This window comes from Vitis riparia, chromosome 2 (assembly GCF_004353265.1).
Source record: "Vitis riparia cultivar Riparia Gloire de Montpellier isolate 1030 chromosome 2, EGFV_Vit.rip_1.0, whole genome shotgun sequence".
NCBI classification, from domain to species: domain Eukaryota; kingdom Viridiplantae; phylum Streptophyta; class Magnoliopsida; order Vitales; family Vitaceae; genus Vitis; species Vitis riparia.
This window is the reverse complement of record NC_048432.1, coordinates 928,616-946,550: the sequence shown is the minus strand read 5'-3', so window position 1 is coordinate 946,550 and position 17,935 is coordinate 928,616. Positions and strand designations below refer to the sequence as shown.

General features: G+C 32.8%; 2 protein-coding genes across 3 annotated transcripts; both read left to right on the top strand.

Moving 5' to 3' along the window:
* Window positions 1-665: 665 nt before the first annotated feature.
* Window positions 666-5,412, top strand: LOC117932571 (pectin acetylesterase 8-like). The gene is made up of 13 exons (XM_034853852.1): window positions 666-814; window positions 1,327-1,448; window positions 1,554-1,636; window positions 2,572-2,701; window positions 2,793-2,872; window positions 3,146-3,232; window positions 3,318-3,442; window positions 3,534-3,592; window positions 3,705-3,760; window positions 3,849-3,926; window positions 4,007-4,112; window positions 4,640-4,785; window positions 5,077-5,412. Exons 2-13 carry the CDS (start codon window positions 1,328-1,330, stop codon window positions 5,203-5,205), a joined length of 1,200 nt encoding a protein of 399 aa, XP_034709743.1. The 5' UTR covers window positions 666-814; window position 1,327; the 3' UTR covers window positions 5,206-5,412.
* A 3,843-nt stretch (window positions 5,413-9,255) lies between these two features.
* On the top strand, window positions 9,256-16,328 carry LOC117932582. 2 transcript variants are annotated; one of them, XM_034853867.1, is made up of 7 exons: window positions 9,256-9,333; window positions 9,687-9,782; window positions 10,164-10,233; window positions 13,939-14,048; window positions 14,572-14,686; window positions 14,788-14,889; window positions 16,016-16,328. In XM_034853867.1, exons 2-6 carry the CDS (start codon window positions 9,719-9,721, stop codon window positions 14,870-14,872), a joined length of 444 nt encoding a protein of 147 aa, XP_034709758.1. In that variant the 5' UTR covers window positions 9,256-9,333; window positions 9,687-9,718; the 3' UTR covers window positions 14,873-14,889; window positions 16,016-16,328. The 2 variants fall into 2 exon arrangements, with proteins under 2 accessions (XP_034709758.1, XP_034709753.1); XM_034853862.1 differs by lacking the exon at window positions 9,256-9,333 and adding an exon at window positions 9,379-9,564.
* The last annotated feature ends 1,607 nt before the right edge of the window (window positions 16,329-17,935 follow it).

Here is a 17,935-nt window from a genome sequence, read left to right as displayed (position 1 = left end):
TATTCAGGCCGCCTACTGCGTGACAGCTCTGAAAAAGTCGAAAGGTACAAGTACAACTAGCATTGACTGTAGCCCATTGCAGCCCACTTTATCTTGTCACACTCCTGTCTAATCAAATCACTGCCGTCCACGTGTCGATTGGAGGCGCGGTGCTTTCGTTGAGCAATATCGAACGAATCAGAACATGCCACGTGGATGTGCATGTGGTTCTTGTTGTTGTGCCAATCATGGGCATCTCCTCCAAGATTTTTTTATGGTTTAAATTCTTTTTTTTTTTTTTGCAATATTTATACATTTTATTAATTTTAAAAAATAAAAGAGGAAATTTGATTTAATTTATTTTATTTTATTTAAATTAAAAAATTATAAGTTATTATTAGAAATAAAAAAATAAAAAATAATAATAAAAAATAAAAAATAAAAAATTCTCGTGGAGTCGTGGCCCACTCAAGTTATGAACTCCTCCAAACGGAAGCTCTTGACATTCAATGCAGAGCGCGTAAACCGATAAGATTCGTCTGTCAATATCTGACCGGACCGGTTCGAACCGGGTTCAGTCAAAATAAAATATGGTAAAAAATAAAAGTGAACGAAATGTTGACGAATGAGTGTCGGCTGTTGGATTCTCTATAGAAGAGCGCTTCTATATAAGCTGCTTTTCTGCTCTTGCAAGGTGCGGGAGGTCTCACCAGTCACCGCATTGTTATAAGCACTTGTTTGAAGCTCGTTTTCTGCGTCAGAAGCTCACAATCTGAACTGGGTTGGGTTTAGATTCTGTGGCGAAAAGGGGAGTCTACTCCTCTCGCAATATCAGGTGGTTTACTGCTTTTGGTATAATTGTATAACCACTTCTGGGTTCTCTCCGTTTTGCTTGTTTTGGGTTCGGTTTGTATGTATAAGCGCTAATACGAGACAGCTGATTGTTCAGTTTCATTATTATTATTTTTTAAAATTTATTTGAAATGAATTAATGCTGGTTTCTTTGTTCTTTTATTTGTCTTATGTTTTGTTTTTAGAATTATTTTGAAAAATTGTTATTCCTAATTTTTTCTATGAAGGAAAAATCCGTGTATTGTTGCTTTAAGCAATTTAGATTTTCATTTTTTTTTGGTTTGGAATTTACTTTTTATTTTCATTATTCAGTGGATTTATTTTGCATGATGCATTTTTAGATTTTTTTTTTCTTGAGTAAATACCAAAATTTTCCTGAGAAAATGCTGTTCATGTCTACAATACTGGTCATAGTTGTAAAAGGGGATGATGTTTCTTTGTCGAGTACTTTTCACCATTTTTAATCATAATTTTTCGGGTTTTTGGCAATATCAGAATGGCTAAAGCAAGATCAGGTCACTGGTTAAGCATTCTGGCATTTGCACTGATCTTGCTCAAAACAGAAGGCTTCTATGTGGGAATTACTTATGTGGATAGTGCAGTAGCAAAAGGAGCAGGTGAAAAACCTTGTTAGAATTCGGGTTTTTTCCCAAATTTTTGTTCATAATCTGTTGTTTGATTGATTCTTATGTGTGTGAAAATTCGACATTCTTATTATGCAGTTTGCTTGGATGGTAGCCCACCTGCTTACCACATGGATAAGGGATTTGGTGCAGGGATTAACAATTGGTTGGTTCATATTGAGGTACTAAACAACTGTTTGAAGTTTTGTTTCATGATGTATATAGTGATTGGTTGCTAAGAAATTGGAGGAAAGGGAAAGAAAATTTTGGGATTTTATTACTACCATACTATATAATCTTATATTTCAAGGTTTACTTGGTTGGTTGATATAGAGGTATTAGACATGGCAACCCTTTAGCATTTTGTTTTACCACATATATGCTGATTGGTTGCTGAGAAAATGGAAGAAAAGGAATGAAAATTTTGGAAATTTGCTACTACCATACTACATAATCTTTTGTTTAAAAGTTACAATTGGTTGGTTGATGTGGAGGTACTAGCTAGACATTTAACATTTTGTTTTACTAGATATATGCTGATTGGTTGCTGAGAAAATGGAAAGTAAATTTTGTAATTTTACGACTATCATACTATATAATCTTATATTTCAAGGTTACAATTGGTTTTGTCATATATATGCTGATTGGCTGTTGAGAAATTGGAGGAAAAAGGGAAGAAAAATTTTTGAGTCTTACAACAAGCATACCATATAATCTTACATTAAGGTTACAATTAGACAATATATGCTGATTGGTTGCTGAGAAATTGGAGGAAAAGGGAAGAAATGTTTTGAGTCTTACAATTAGCATACCATATAATCTTATATTTACAGCTAGACAATATGTGCTGATTGGTTTCTGAGAAATTGGAGGAAAATGGAAGAAATTTTGTCTTGTAAAAACACACAATGTAATATCTTATATCTATAATCAGACAATATATGCTGATAGGAAAATGGGAGAAAATTTTTGAGTCTTGCAACTAAGCATACCATAGAATCTTAAGACAATATATGCTGATTGGTTTCTCAGAAATTAGAGGAAAATGGAAGAAAATTTTTGAGTCATACAACTGGCATAGCATATGATCTCATTATTTTTGGCTTTTTGATATCAGGGAGGAGGATGGTGCAACAATGCCTCAACTTGCCTTGCTCGTAGGGACAACCGTTTAGGTTCATCGAAGCAAATGGTGAAGCAAATTGCTTTCTCTGGGATTCTGAGCAACAAGCAAAAATTTAATCCGGGTACCACTCAAAATCGCCAATTGGCATAGCTCTTCTTGTTGATGTAATCTTTGAGATTCTCCTGAGCTCTAATCTCCATTCCAACATCCAGACTTCTACAACTGGAACAAGATCAAGGTTAGGTACTGCGATGGGGCCTCCTTTACGGGCGATGTAGAAGCAGTTGATCCTGTAAGTAATCTGAAATTCATCAGTTCTACTTGCATATGTTTGAGAACGTTTTTTAAAACAGTTTTCAAAAAATAATTTTTGAGAACGGTTCTTAAAATTTGTTCTAAAAAACAACCTATTTTTAGAACAAATTATCAAAAAACTGTTTTCTGTCATAAGTTTGCCAAAAAATTGTTTTTGCTCTAAAGAATATAACATTGTTTTCAAGAAGAGTTTCCAAACAAGGTCTTATTTTTCAACATTTTTGACACATTCTGTGTTGGTCTTTTTCAGAAGACTAATCTTCACTACAGAGGAGCCCGGGTGTTTCTTGCTGTCATTGAGGATCTTATGGCAAAAGGAATGAAAAATGCTGCAAATGTACGGCTCATATCATTCATTGACTTCTCGGTTTCGGTTTCATCCCTTTTTCTTATCCTCATTCATAATAACTTTTTCTGTTCAGGCTGTTCTCTCTGGCTGCTCTGCTGGTGGGCTGACTGCCATTCTGCATTGTGATAAATTTCGCGCTCTTCTCCCTGTCAGCACCAAAGTAAAATGCTTTGCAGATGCCGGTTACTTCATCAACGCGTAAGATCAAGAATTTTAGCTCCTACCCTGATCTCACTTCCCCGGAAGATCCTAGGAAAATGCTTAAAATTTACAATGTTTTCTGTTACAGTAAGGATGTTTCAGGAGCAGCACACATTGAAGGCTTCTACAGTGAAGTGGTTGCAACACATGTAGCAACATATTCCCTTATTTCCTTTTTTTTTTTTCATACTTCATACTGATTTTCATGGAGAAATGAGAGCTTCTAGTTCTGAATTTTTCGGTAAAACTGGTGCAGCACATGGATCAGCAAAGAATCTGCCCCCATCCTGCACTTCAAGTCTAAGACCAGGCTTGGTGAGTGTGGCCATTGAAATGGTTTTTACATTCTTTGCCATTTTCGGGTCAATGTGCTAATAGCCTAATACTTATTGACAATCTGCAGTGTTTCTTCCCACAAAACATGGCTCAACAAATCAAAACACCGCTTTTTATCATCAATGCAGCCTATGATTCATGGCAGGTATGATATAAATATGGGTTTTCTTGGGAAAATTTTTGTTATATTTTTGGGACTCATTCTTTGGCCCATTGTTTGGTCAGATAAAGAACATCTTGGCACCGGGTGTTGCTGATCCTCATGGTACTTGGCATTACTGCAAGCTTGATATCAAGGACTGCTCTTCCTCCCAACTTGAAGCCATGCAAGGTCACTCCCATAAGCCTCTTCTATGAAGTTTTCGGTTTTTTAGTCTCTTTAAACTTTGACTAGACGGTAGAAAGTAAAGAAAAAGTGCAGTTTGATCCTTGGAGCTCTCTTAGGAAGTTGAGAATCAGGCCTGCAGGTCTGGAATGAAACCGGAAATTCTTTCTTTCTTTTTTTGTTCTTTTTGCATTAGGCCTGAACTTGGCTTGTTTCCGACCAGCCTTTTTCCTAGTTTCTGCAAAAACAACCTTTTGTTGGAGGATTTTTCAGGTTTATTTTCAGATTCCAGGCCTGCTCTTTTGAATGAAACTGGGAAAGTCTTCTTTTTTTTTGGATCTTTTCTTGCTTTCAACAGAGTGATGCATTTTCATGAAGAAAAATGTAAATTTTCTCCACCCTGCAGGCTTGAATCTCTCATCCATGGCCTAACTTGGCTTGTTTCCTACCTGCCCGTTTTGGGTTTTCTGCAACAACAACCATGTCTTTGAGGACTAATCGTTTTTGGTTTTTTTTTTTTTTTTCTTTCTCAGATTTCAGGGTGCAGTTTCTTAGTGCAATCAAAGGACTGATAGGCTCCCCCTCCAAAGGAATGTTCATAAACTCCTGCTATGCCCACTGCCAAACCGAAATGCAGGAAACATGGCTGAGGGACGACTCCCCAGTACTTGGAAAAACAGTAAGCCTTCTACCTACACCACCTTCTTCTCCATTTTCCCGATCGTTTCACTTAAGGCTGCAACTTAGTCTGGTTGGACAGGTTAGAGACTAACCCATACAGACCCTAAATTTTCAAATTGGTATTTTTCTAACCCAAGTTCGGTCTTATTAATTCGTTCAAACCTTGTTCACACCAACCTGGTTGAACACAGGTTGGGCGCACATTACCCGTCCAAGTTGCAGCCCTAGTTTCACTGCTTTTTTCCATTTGACAAAGCCTGAATATTCTCATTCTTCCATTGGCATGCAGACAATTGCAAAGGCAGTAGGAGACTGGTACTATGACCGGAGTCCATTCCAGAAGATAGATTGTGCCTACCCTTGTGACTCTACTTGCCATAACCGGGTTTTTGATCCTCACGAACACCCAGAATTATAGACAGAACCCATCCAAAACTATAGATATTCTTGATGAACAAGGAGGAAGAAAAAATCCTCAGTGATTGATCAAGTCTTTAAAATAAGCTAAGGCCATCACTGCACTGAAAAAATATGTGCAAGGTGTCTTCTGTTAGTGTTTATGGAATGACTTATTATTATTATTATTATTATTATCCCATCAATAAAATCAATATATTCCATCTTAGAGGAGGTTTTGGAAGCGATTTTAGTTATAGCGTTTTCATTTATGGTATGCATTGTGATATCCTATATCTGATAGAAGAAAAAGTTTTTAATATTATATAAGTATGTACTTTTCCTAATCATATAAATGTATTTTAAAGTCATAAGGTCCATTTCAATTCCAAGCAATTGTTTAAGGTTTGAGGAAAAGGAAAAAAAAAATAATGTTAAGGAAAATGATTTTTTTATATATTTGATTTATTTTGAAAAATATAAAGAAAATTAATTCTAAATTTATGCATTTTTAAGTTATTTAATATTTATATGGAAGAGAAGAAAAAATTAGATTCATGTGGTATTTATTTTTTAGCTAAATATTAAAAGTCAAAATATTTGACTTTTTTTATTAAGTTAAAAGTAATTTATTGATATCAATCAATATAACTAAAACAATTTTGTTATGTTGATTGATATTAACATGTTAGTTTTAATATGTTTAATAAATATAATTTTATTTTTTAATAGAAAACATAAATTAAAAATAATATATGTAGCATAAATTTTGAAGCTTTGTTCGTTATTGCAAATCATTTACATTTTTTGTTTTTATTCATTGAAACTTCTCAAATTGAGAATCTACATACAATGTTATATGACAAAAAGAAAATATCCAATTTTCAACTCTAGAAGTTTCTATTAAATTCAATCACGCGAGTAAAAGAACAATTAAAATTATAAAATTCATCAATTATTGGAAGTACATTGATTTTGGCTAAATTTTATTATTCTTTTTCCGAAATGAAAAAAAAAATTAAGTGAATGATTTTAATTTGAACTTTTATTGGAGACGACTAAATTTCAATCTTTTTTAAAATTTTGACCCATCATTTTTGTAATTATGGGTTGAGTTTATTTTTAAGTTATATATTATTTTTAAAAATTACTAAACTCATTTAAAATTCAATACATTAAGTTTTATTTTATTGAAGTTCATTTGTCTAGTTAAAAAAAATCATAAAATTACAATTATATATAGAAGGTAAGCTATGAAATCATTGTTGAATTTCTAACGAAGATTGGATTGTTTTGTTTTAGTTCATGATGTGATGTTTGATTTGAACTCTATTCATCTAATGAGAAAATCATTTTTAAAAATATAATTCAGTATAAACAAAATAATAGAGTTAGTGTATAACAATTTTTATCATAAATTTATGCTATTAATTGGATCAAATATTTGGATTTCAAATTATTTTTCGAAAATTATTAGGATCATTAACAAATTTGACAATGTGAAGTAAAGGCTAATTAATTAAGAAAAACACTTAAAGAGGGGGTAAATTAGGCTTTTGAAAAGTTCTCAAGCAATATTGAAATAACAATAGGAATGAAGAGATGAGAGTTAGAGAGATTATAAACACTGATATTATAGTAGTTCGATTAATTTTACCTGCTTTCACTCTTCTCAAAATCCTTCCAAGTGAGGATTTCACTAGTATGAAATTTCAACCAAGCTTCTAAATTTTTACAATTAGATTTTCTGGATCTAATGGGTGCTACAGTTAATCCTTCAAGTTTATCCCTAACTCGAAGACTAAGCACTCAACTTTATTTGAAGAATGAAGACTTAAGACACTTAACCTAGCATAATTAATGAACAAGTACAAAAAAAACTAAGATGAATATAAGAGTGCACTATAAATGACTAGCAAGTGAAAGTTTAATGCATAAAAAATATAAAAGTTTTGAAGGCGAGAAACAAGTAGGTAGGGAGTTAACAATAAATGAATAGAAGCTCTCTCTTTATAGGTTTTCAATCTCAGACATAAAAAAGTGTACCATCAACATTTCCTAATTGACTAGCCGTTGGATATTTAATGTTTAACAAGTGACCATTATAGTTCACCTTAACCTTGACTAAGAGAAGGGTACCTTTGACCGAGAAAGGTTTCTCCTCGACCAAGAGGACTAGCCTATTGGATAAGAGAGAAGGTTTAGTGCACCCCTTTACTGATCCTCAATTAAGAAAAGGTGACCAATTCGACTGTTTCCTAACATGTTGAGCCGATTAGGCATACCCTCAATGGTTGGTCGAATCCAACCCAAAACCCTTAATTTTTTTTTTTTTCCAAAAACTTACTAATAACTAGGTAGGGCCTTTAAGACCCTCAAAATATTTGATTAAACCACTTTTATCTAAGTAAAGAAATACTCGAGTTTTGATAAATAAATAAATAAAAAGACATTTAATGCATGAATGGAGTATAAGATGATGCATGATTTTAAATTAAAAAACCCAAGTGCACCCAAGTATTCATGTTACATTTGGTTTCTAAGCTTGAACAATCTGAAGCTTATCTAGATTTTAAATTATTAGTACACTAGCAATGATTTGCTATCATTAAAACACGATTAAGGGAACCCATAGGCTAACAAACATATCAAGTTTTAGTTGATTAAAAGTCTATTTGACCATGTTTGGTTCCTGGAAAGTGGTAAGGAGAAAAAATGTTAAAGAAAATGGTTTTTTTTGTATTTTGTTTCACTATTAAAATATTTTAAAAAATAAATATAAGTAAAATTAGTTAGAAATTTATGCATTTTAAAATTATTTAATCTTTATATGATAGAGAAAAATAAGTGAAATAATTTTGAAGAACCACATAAAAATAATTTATTGACTTTAAATTTATTTTTTTATTTTCCTTTACGTTTTCTTTCATTCTATTTTTTTCTCTATTTTATTTCCCTCACATTTTCTCTCAAAATTTCCAAGAACCAAGCATAACATTTATGCATTGAAATTTTTTTGAAAAAAAACATAATTATGCATAAAAAAAACTATCAAAGTCATTTAGATAAAATTAGTTGGAACAATTTTATGTTTTTTATTACCTCTAGTATTAACTGGATTGGTTTTAAGTGCCAAATTATTTTAAAAATTAGTATTTCCTATGTATAATGTATAGTTTTATTTGGGATCTATTTGACTAATAAAAAAGTTTTAGAAAGTTAAAAAAAACTCATTAAAACATATGTAAGATAGACATCAACCACATTGGAGTCTTGAAGGATTTAGAATTAGCGTATTAATAATTGGTAGAAAGTGGAGAAAGAAAAAAAAAATCATGTTTTATCTTTCTTTTTTAAACAAAAATTATTTTTTTATTTTTAAGAATAAGTAAAAACAATTTTTACTTATTATTTAAAAATTATTTTTTATTTCATTTCGTTGTTCAAAACTATTTTGAGAGACATCAAACAAACCTTTATATAAGTTAGTTGGAAAACTCAAATCCTTGAAGTGGTAATGGGCTTTGTCTAGTTGATGTAAGAAATAATAAAAATTTATTCAATTTTTTGACTCATTTAATAATAATATGAAAATAATTTGACATTAACACAACTTGATTATTATATGGAAGATACGATAATGATCATTTTTAAGTCTTTTAAAAATTGGATTGTATATGAATTGACATAAATAATCCATTTACAAGTTTAAGTCGTGAAACCCATTCACATGATTATTATCCATTAAATTTGTTATTGTTTAGCTTATTTAAAAATTTAAATTTATAAATATTTTAACTTTTAAGTTTAATTTTTTAAAATTTGAATTAATTTAATTTAATTTGTAAAATGTTTATAAATAAAATTTTTAAAATTTTAATTTTATATTCGTTTATTATTTTATTTAGTGTTTTAATTAGAAAATATTTATAATTTAAAATATATTTTAAATTCTTAAATATATAAAAATTAGTAAATTTGGGTGACTTAAAAGGGGTTATAAGTTTATAACTAGGACAATTTGACACAATTAAATAAACAATAAAAAAATTATGACGTGGCACAGCTTTTATAAGGAGCAATACGTGAAGCATCACGGTCATCATCAACTGATGCGGCGTCGTTTCGCTTCTTTCTGTAGCGTTTCAAGGTACCTGGCATTTCTTATTTTCCCTCCTTAAACTCTGTTTGGTTCGCGAGAAAACTGAGCAAAGAAAATCAATATTTTGGGAGGAAAAACGAATCCTGCTTCTCTGTTTGGTCCCCGGGAAAACTGGGCAAATGAAGTCAGAAAAGTTCTTAATTTGTGCTGTTTTAGATTTCGAATGAGTGAAGCAATTGCATTTGGGTCATAGTTGGGTGGATTCTTCTGTTGTTTCAGGTCCCAAAATGATGAAAAAACAATCCGACGGTTTCATTGCTTTTCTAACATTTCTTGGAAAGCAAGCAGAGGACTAGGGTTTTGCACCTTCTAGTAAATTCAATTGTTTATGTTTAATGCAGATTTTCATTTCTAGCCACGAGCTTTGCAGTTAATGGATTGGACTTTTGTACGTAAAGCTTGGGACAAGTGGATATCTACCAGTATAGGTTCTTCTGGTGAGAAAGCTCAAGCCTTTTTCCCCCTTTTTGTGGTCGTGTGGGTACAAATTATTCTTGAATCTATGAATAGACTCAGGCAATAACCACCTCCATTTTTTTTTTTTCTCAAAAAGTCATATCCATGTCATTGCATATATTCTGAGAAGCAATTTGGTGAATCCATTCAAGCGATTTAACCTTTTATTTAAGTTGGTTTAATTGGACAATTTTCCAATCACAAATGTTGAGACATGAAATCCCGCAGTGTTACTACATCTAAGCATGTTGATCTAAAAACTTCCGTGTGTCAGGGCGGGAGAAAGGAAAAAGTTGGTAAAATTTGTGTCTTTCTGAGGTGATAATTGAGAAAGTTCTGATTTATATAAACTTGAATTGTAGGTGAACCCTTGAAGGCAGCTTTACTAATTAACTATGACCCAACTGGACCATCTCGGCTATTGTCCACCATGTAAGATAAACCAAAATTTTCTATGCTATGGTGTGGATATCTTGCATGTACAATCATGTATTTATTGTGTATCCTGCTGTTTCGTTTTATGTTGATCAAGACATTTAAGTGTAGGCATTGTGGATTTAAATAACTAGTGTCTTGTTTGCTTAGTTTTTTAAATTCAGCTTTTGCTATTGATTTTCAAGCTAGGAGAGGATAAAACTCAATATATTGTGTTTTTAGATGACATATGGCTTCTACTACTTGACCTTAATATACCATATGTTGGTTTTCCTTTATAAATATGGAAAATGAAACAAAAACTACAACTTGTGATAGTCTTTCACATGACAAAAAAGATACTTAAAAATCTGAAATTTCAAGAGATATGGAATGTAAATTTAGTAAAAGTAGGAGGCTAGGAGCAGAAGTGAACAAATAGTGAAAACTGATTATTCAGAGGTGATCATTTTCTTATATGTTATCATAAGGAAGGGAAGGTTATGGAGGGCATTGGCCATGGAATTGGTGTAGGATGGGTGAAATGGGGACTGAACTATTGTGTTGGCTATAAGTCTTACTATGCTTTGAGGGTATTTACCACAGAGCTGGGTAAGCAAGAGAAAAGAATGCACAAAAATTAGAGGAGCTGAAAGGAGGAAGTTGGGGGTCTAAGAAATATCTTGGCAAGGAAGAATATTTTGTTTTGAGCTAAATGTGCTACAAGGGCGGGCAAAAATGAACTTAAATTGAGATTGTAGAAGATAACATTTTGCTCTATTAAGGGCCCTTTGTTGAAGAGAGGCAAATCCTTAATGCAATCCTTATTGCTAATGAGATTGTACAGGATGTGATTCTCTCAAGGAAGGAAGAATGTTTCTTAAAGTGGGCTCTTTGGAAGCATACGATCATGTAGATTTTAATTTCTTTGATCACACAATGTATTTTTGAATCTCTTTGGGTTTAGATGGTGCAATTAGATTAAGGGTATTTTGCCTTCAGTTTTGTGATGTTAATGAATGGGAAGGGGAAGGGCATTTAATGCCTCAAGAAGCCTAAGGCAAGGGAATTCATTTTAGCCATTTGTTTTTGCTCTTTGCTGGATGTTCTTAGTAGGATGATTGGTAGATTGGATGTGTTAGGTCTAGTTGGAGGTTTTGCTGTTGGCAAATATAGACTGCAGGTTTCTTATTCCAATTTTCTGATGATGATACTGCCATGTTATCATCTATTGATGAGAACAAGATTTCTAATCTTAAGCTTATCAGCCTATGGTTGAATTTGAGCCTTAAGATTAACCTTCATAAAGGTCTTTGTCTGAGATCAATGTCTATTGGGGTGATCTAACTAGGATAGCTTTAGGAATAGGGGCACTAGTGGTTGGCCTTTAAATTGTCTAGGCTTCCTGTTGGAGGTAAGGGACCTACATTTTTATTGAGAAGATGTCCAAAAGTATTGATGGATGAAGAAAGCTTATTTGTCAGGAGGGAGAATTACTTTCATTCAGTCTTACCTTGCTCACATGCTTATATATTTCATGTATCTCTCTGGATTCTGGTTGTTTGCTTTGGTCTTGTGTCATTCTAGCCACTCTTTGGGTGATTTGGTTGGCAAGAAATGCAAGAATCTTTAATAATAGACTATGCACGATTGATGAGATATTGGATAATATCCATATTTTGACTTCTTAGTGGGTGTCCATCTCCAAAGGGTTTACTGTAGTTCATTTGAGCCACAATATGATGGACTGATTAGCTATTTGTTCTGAGGGAAAAGAGAGAATCTTTTGTGTCAGAGGAAGCAAAAGTATAGAAGATTTCTGGTGATTGTGGAAAAGATACTGGATTAGCAAACTCAAATTGGAATTATCAAGACATCCATATCTGCTTAGTAAAAGAAGGAACCCAATTTGGTTAACAACTCAGATGGTGAAAGAGTCAGTGGATGCCCCAAAAAGATTGATTATTATGAACCAAAAAAGTTCCATAGTTTATGTTGGATAACCTTGGGCTAGTTATAGAGTCTAATAGGAGACAAGGCATTGTTAAGCTTTCATTTCATTGGTTGCAATTTGGAACAACTAGGTCAAATGTTGGGGGGGCAGATTAAGATATAAGGGGGAATATGATATGTGCTTTATCTAGACCAACTGCACGGTGGCAATTGAAACTGAGATTTTGGCTTTTATTGAAAGATTTTAGGAAGCCTCATACAAGGGTATCTACAAATCTTATCAGTGATAGGGACTCATCAACCATTATAGTTTGGGCTGCTTGTGTTAGTAAAGTTGCTAGTGTTATGATTATGCATGAGGGGGATCATAGAAGGGAGATAGATTCCTGACAGATTTTGTAGGGTACTTCTATCCTTGAGCTATGTCTCAAGGATAGGCTGGTTGGGTATAGTTTGTGTTGTAATCTTGTTCTCTCTCTCTCTCTCTCTCTCTCTCTCTCTCTCTCACTCTCACTCTCTGGTTTTGGGGGCTCCTTTTGAAGGATTGCTCATTCCTTTGTTACAATGCCTTCCTTTATTCTTAATATAATTAGTTTTTAAAAAAAAAATGGAAAAAGCAATTGTTTTTATGTAAAGAGGAAACTGAAAGAGGAAGAGAAGAATTTATAATACTATTCAATCACTTAGCTGCTATTTAAGGGCAGTCTCAAATTATGCCAGTTGAGGTAATAAGGTAAGATACTGTTTAGACGCAGAATAACCTGCTAAGCCTAAAGGACAGTTCAAAAAAACTCTGGTTGATATGGAGAGAGAAGTCCCAGATAGACATGAAACTATCCAAATTATAATTTTCACAATCTAGCCATCCCCTCAAGATAGAGAAAATATGTATTTGATAAAATGATGCTTCAAAAGAAGTGAATTTTGCTAGTTGCAGCTGCTTTGAGGAAGCAACTTTTGAATGTTTTGATGGAAAGTGACTAGTCTGATCATGGATGAAGTAGTCTCTACTTTCTGTGAGCTGCTAATGCAATATATTATGTAGGGCTGAAGTGGACCAACTAAGACATTTGAGATGCATTTTATTATGCTTTTAATTATGGTTTGTTAGTTAAGTGTGACTCCTCTTTACTTCTCCCAAACTTAATGTGCTTTTACCTCAACTCTTAATACTTGTGATAACCAGGTTTTTCTTTTTATTGTTAACTGTGTTACACCCATGTCACTACTGGTGAGACGTGCAATTGAGATATTCCTTTTGAAACGGGAAACATTGAACTGTGGAACGAAGCAATAGTAATCTGGAATCATGATAACATAGAAATTCTCCTGCAGTAACGTTCTAAACTTATGCAAGAGAATAGTAGTGTTTACTACCCCTTAAAGTCAGGTTGCCTGGACTACCTGGTTACATTCTGTCTAACTAGGTAAAATTGCAGATATCTACATAAGATTCCATACTTCCAGATACATTAAACATCCATATATTTTAAGGTATGTCTGTATATTGATGTTTTGCATACAATAGCTGTCAATTTTGGCCTCATGTAATATGTTGTTTTGTATTTCTTTTCTATCCTTTTGTCTTTTTTTCCTTTTTAAAGTGATCATCTGAAGGGAAGATTACTTGTTGATTTCATATGGTCTTGTAGAGCCTTCAAAAATTGATATCGATCACAAGAAACATGTATCTGTCACATGTCTCCATATTTTTCCATTTTCTTGATGTTGCCAAGCATTGCATTTAAAGCTTGACTTGGGTGCTTTCAGTGCAGAGCAAGAAGGGATTAGAGCAAAGCCAATTGAAGTGAATCAATTTGTTGATTTTATCAAACGCAACAACCTCCAAAGTGAGAGCTTCTTTATCGGGCAAAACCAATGTATGTTCTACCACAGCTGCATAAGTAATGCCCAATATTTGTACCCTAAGTCTGAGAAATAAGACTTCAAACAGCATTCTCAACAAATCAGGTTATTAAGGGCTCGAAGTAATGCTGAGAAATAAGTTTTGCCTGAACTCATATGGTGTCAAACCATTACAATCTGTTAATAGCAGAATAATGGCAGTTAGATTAATTTATATTTCCCTCCATGTCCACGGGAAATTGCTGTTTTACTCAACTTTCAAAACTATTATATATCTGTTAATTTAGGCACTCGGGGTTTTCAAACCCAAGTGCCATAAAAACCAATTCTACCACTTTAACTATTTATTGACTAAACGATTGACCTATTCAATTGGGTACAGACCCAAAGAATCTTACAGGAAATGTCACAAAGAGAAGAGGTTTGGAACCACTATTTTAGAAAATGTACCATGTCAAACTACTGCTGTTATTTCCAGTGTTATACTAATATGACCTATTGGTTTCTAGACTTCACTAAATGGAATTTTGACTACAGATTTGGTAACTTCAATTCATGACGGCTGGTTCTGTGCAAGGTGCATGAACACATCACATCCTGCTGGTGAAGGTGCTATAGTTATGCAGACAACATCATTCATCTTGGTTGCACTGTAAGAACCTGCAGTGTTCATTTTTACATATTCATGCTTGCTTTCTGTACATTTCTAGACCAGCATTGAATCTTTGCATGCTTGTCATCAATCTTTTACAGGTATGATGGTTCCATTGGTTCAGCATCTCGTGCTATGGTGGATGTTGATCAATTTGCATGGCAATTGGGCAGAAAGAACCTTTAACCTCATATTCCACAATGGTGCGGACTCCTTTGATGTGTCTTTTGTTGACTGTTTATTGTTTATCCATTATTTATTGATCATTATTACTACTACAACAGCCAAAACTCTATTCAAATTGATGAATTTTCACATTTCAATTTGAAATTTGTTATTCCCATCATAGTAGTTCTGCGATACACTGAATTTGATTGAAATTAAATCAAGATAACACCCAAAATGAGCTGATTTTTTTCAGACAACTGATCAACTAGGCCTGAGTTATTTTACTGGACCCCATTAAGATTTAAGACTCTGGATCAAATTAACAAAAAATGACTTGACTTTTGCAAATTTGATTCGAAGAGTATCATTTCAATTTTCATTATAGCTAACAATTCATAGAATAGTGGTTAATCAATAACTGGTATGATATGAACCCATCAAATGGGGGGTTGATATTTTTTTTTTTATTGCCCAATATAAAAAGGTGTTTGGCTCCAGTCCAGTCATGGAAAAAAAAGACACCATCTAATGTCTATTGCTGATAGACAGATGTTTGAAAAATATTCGTACATTGTGGCTAGTAAGCATCACATTTGCATAACATTTTTCGAAATGTTGTCTAGGGTTGAGTGACATTGAAAGAGTACATCAAACATCGACATTTGTTTTGCCTAGACTTATTAGCAGCTAGTCTCAATCCTTTCTCTCCCCCCCACATTTTGTTGGTGCAGCTGTGGGCAGATTAGTGAAATGTTGTTATTATCGAGTTATTAATTTTCTTAAAAGTTTAAGCTGTTAGGATGTATATCATGTTCCAACACCCCGGACAATGAGTTACCAATCTTCCTAAAACTTGAGGGGTTAGAATGTAGATCATATTCTAACATACCTGGCAGTGAGCTACCAACCTTCCTAAAAGTTTAATCCGGCTTAACTGTTAGCCTTTGGATTCACAATGTATATCATGTTCTTAAACCCCCGATAAATCATAAATTTGTTGTCACAGATGTCAGAGGTAAATAGATGGAGGAGGACTCAAACTCAAGACCTTCAATTGGCTTAAGTTGTTAAAGATTTGGGTTCATAACATGCATCATACTCCAACATTTATTATTGTTATTATTAGCATTAATGAGAAGTTAATTGAATCTTTGGGTGCAGGTGTTGTCTACTACAAACCAATTCTTGGAAACTCTTGAAATGGAACTGCTTTTTGATCTTAACACATTGAATTTTCCGGGGAGGCTGGAAATCTAGTGGAGTAGCAGTGTTCTTACTGGTTCAAAATGTTCAATTCATGATCGTTTACTGATCTTTTTGTTGTAGTTCTAATGCTCTTGTTTCTAACTAAATCATTTGTATCAAAAATGGTTTGGTACTGTACTAATTGATACAGAAACATCAATGTAAATGAGTTATGGATCACGGTTTTGAGATCAATTAAATGATGATGTACGTTTTGTTTTGATTTTTCTATCAGAGGTCAGCTTCTCTGCTTGATTATAGGGAAATGTCCCTTGAAACGGTTCAAATCTCATTCCTAAAGTATTGGGCCTGATCTTGGCCCGGGTTCAACCATGGCCAGACTAGTGGTAGCCCGATTTGAGAGAAAAAATATCCCTATATTTGAGAGAAGATGCTTGAAAAAAAAGTATGAAAAAAGGCAAAATTAATGTTAAATTATTTTTATATATTTTTTCAAAGTTCTTTTTTTCACATGTAAAATGAAATAATTTGAAGATGTATAAATTTTTAACTAATTTTTATTATATATATATTTTTATGATACCCAAATATAAAAGAATTATTTTTCTTACCTGTTTTTTTTTTTTTTTTTTAGTACTTTCTTGGAACCAAATACCACATAAAAAAAGTTTTAACTTATTTAGTTTTCTAGTAAGTTAAAAGTTAAAATTATTTATACGATAAATGTGAACTTAATAATTTAGGGAAAGTAAATATTGATAAAGTTTTAAGACTTTTCTATTATTTTTTACACTTGGTTTAAATCCCTATTGTTTTGCTTATCAATTTTAAATTAAAAGCTAAAAATTGTTAAGTTTTATTTAAGCTACAAACATAACTTTTTTATTTATCATTGCTTATATCGACTATGCTATCCCATATAGTCGAACCATTCCCCTTTATAATATATGATATTGACTAGACAAAGCCAATAAAGAAACAATCTCTTTATTGAGACAAAAAGAAGAGAGAGAGATTTGAATCCTCTATAATTGAATATGAGACTCGCCCAAAACAAAATCTTATTATGTGTGATATCTCGTTGAACAACCGTTATGTCTTTATTCTTTCTCATAGAAAATGCATATCTATTTAACAATATAACAATTTCCTCTTTCTCTTTGATTAGTAAGGAGGAAAACAACTAAAACAAATAAAAAATTGCCGATATTCCTCATTATCCATATCCCATTGTTTTATACCCGTTGTCATTTCTTTATATTTGGTCCTATATTTGCCTAGTCAATTAACGATCCAAAATTTCTTCTACACTTGGAAATCCCAAATTCAAAGTTCAACAAAGTGCAGATTTTTCTCAAACATAATTGAAGTTTGGTATACAAATGATCATTTAGTAGTGAAGATATTTTTAAATGTCTTTTGGTGCAAGGCACAAGAAAGGTGAAGTTAGGTTTATGGGCTCCAAAAGTTGACCCAACCAAAAAAGAAAAAAAAAAAAAAAAAAGGGCTATGGTAGGAATAGGATGGGCTTTTCTCACAATGGAAAGTCCTACCTATCGTGGGTTTCTCAGTATTGGCCTTGACCCCTTGCCTTGAATGGTTAAGTTGCTCCACCTTTTAAGACCCAAAAGAAGCATGTGCCGTAAAAGGTGCTGAATCTCTTCCTTTAAGATTAAAGTCACCTTATTTATAGAAAAGTTCAATAAATAAAATTTAATTTTTCATTTAAATGGGCCCTTTATGCAAAATGATCTTTTTCTCTCACATAATTAATAATTATTCAAAATCATTATTTTCTATCACATAATTAACTTGAAACTATGGCCTATTTTGAACATTTTTTTTAAGAAAAAGTAATTTTAATATCATAAATAT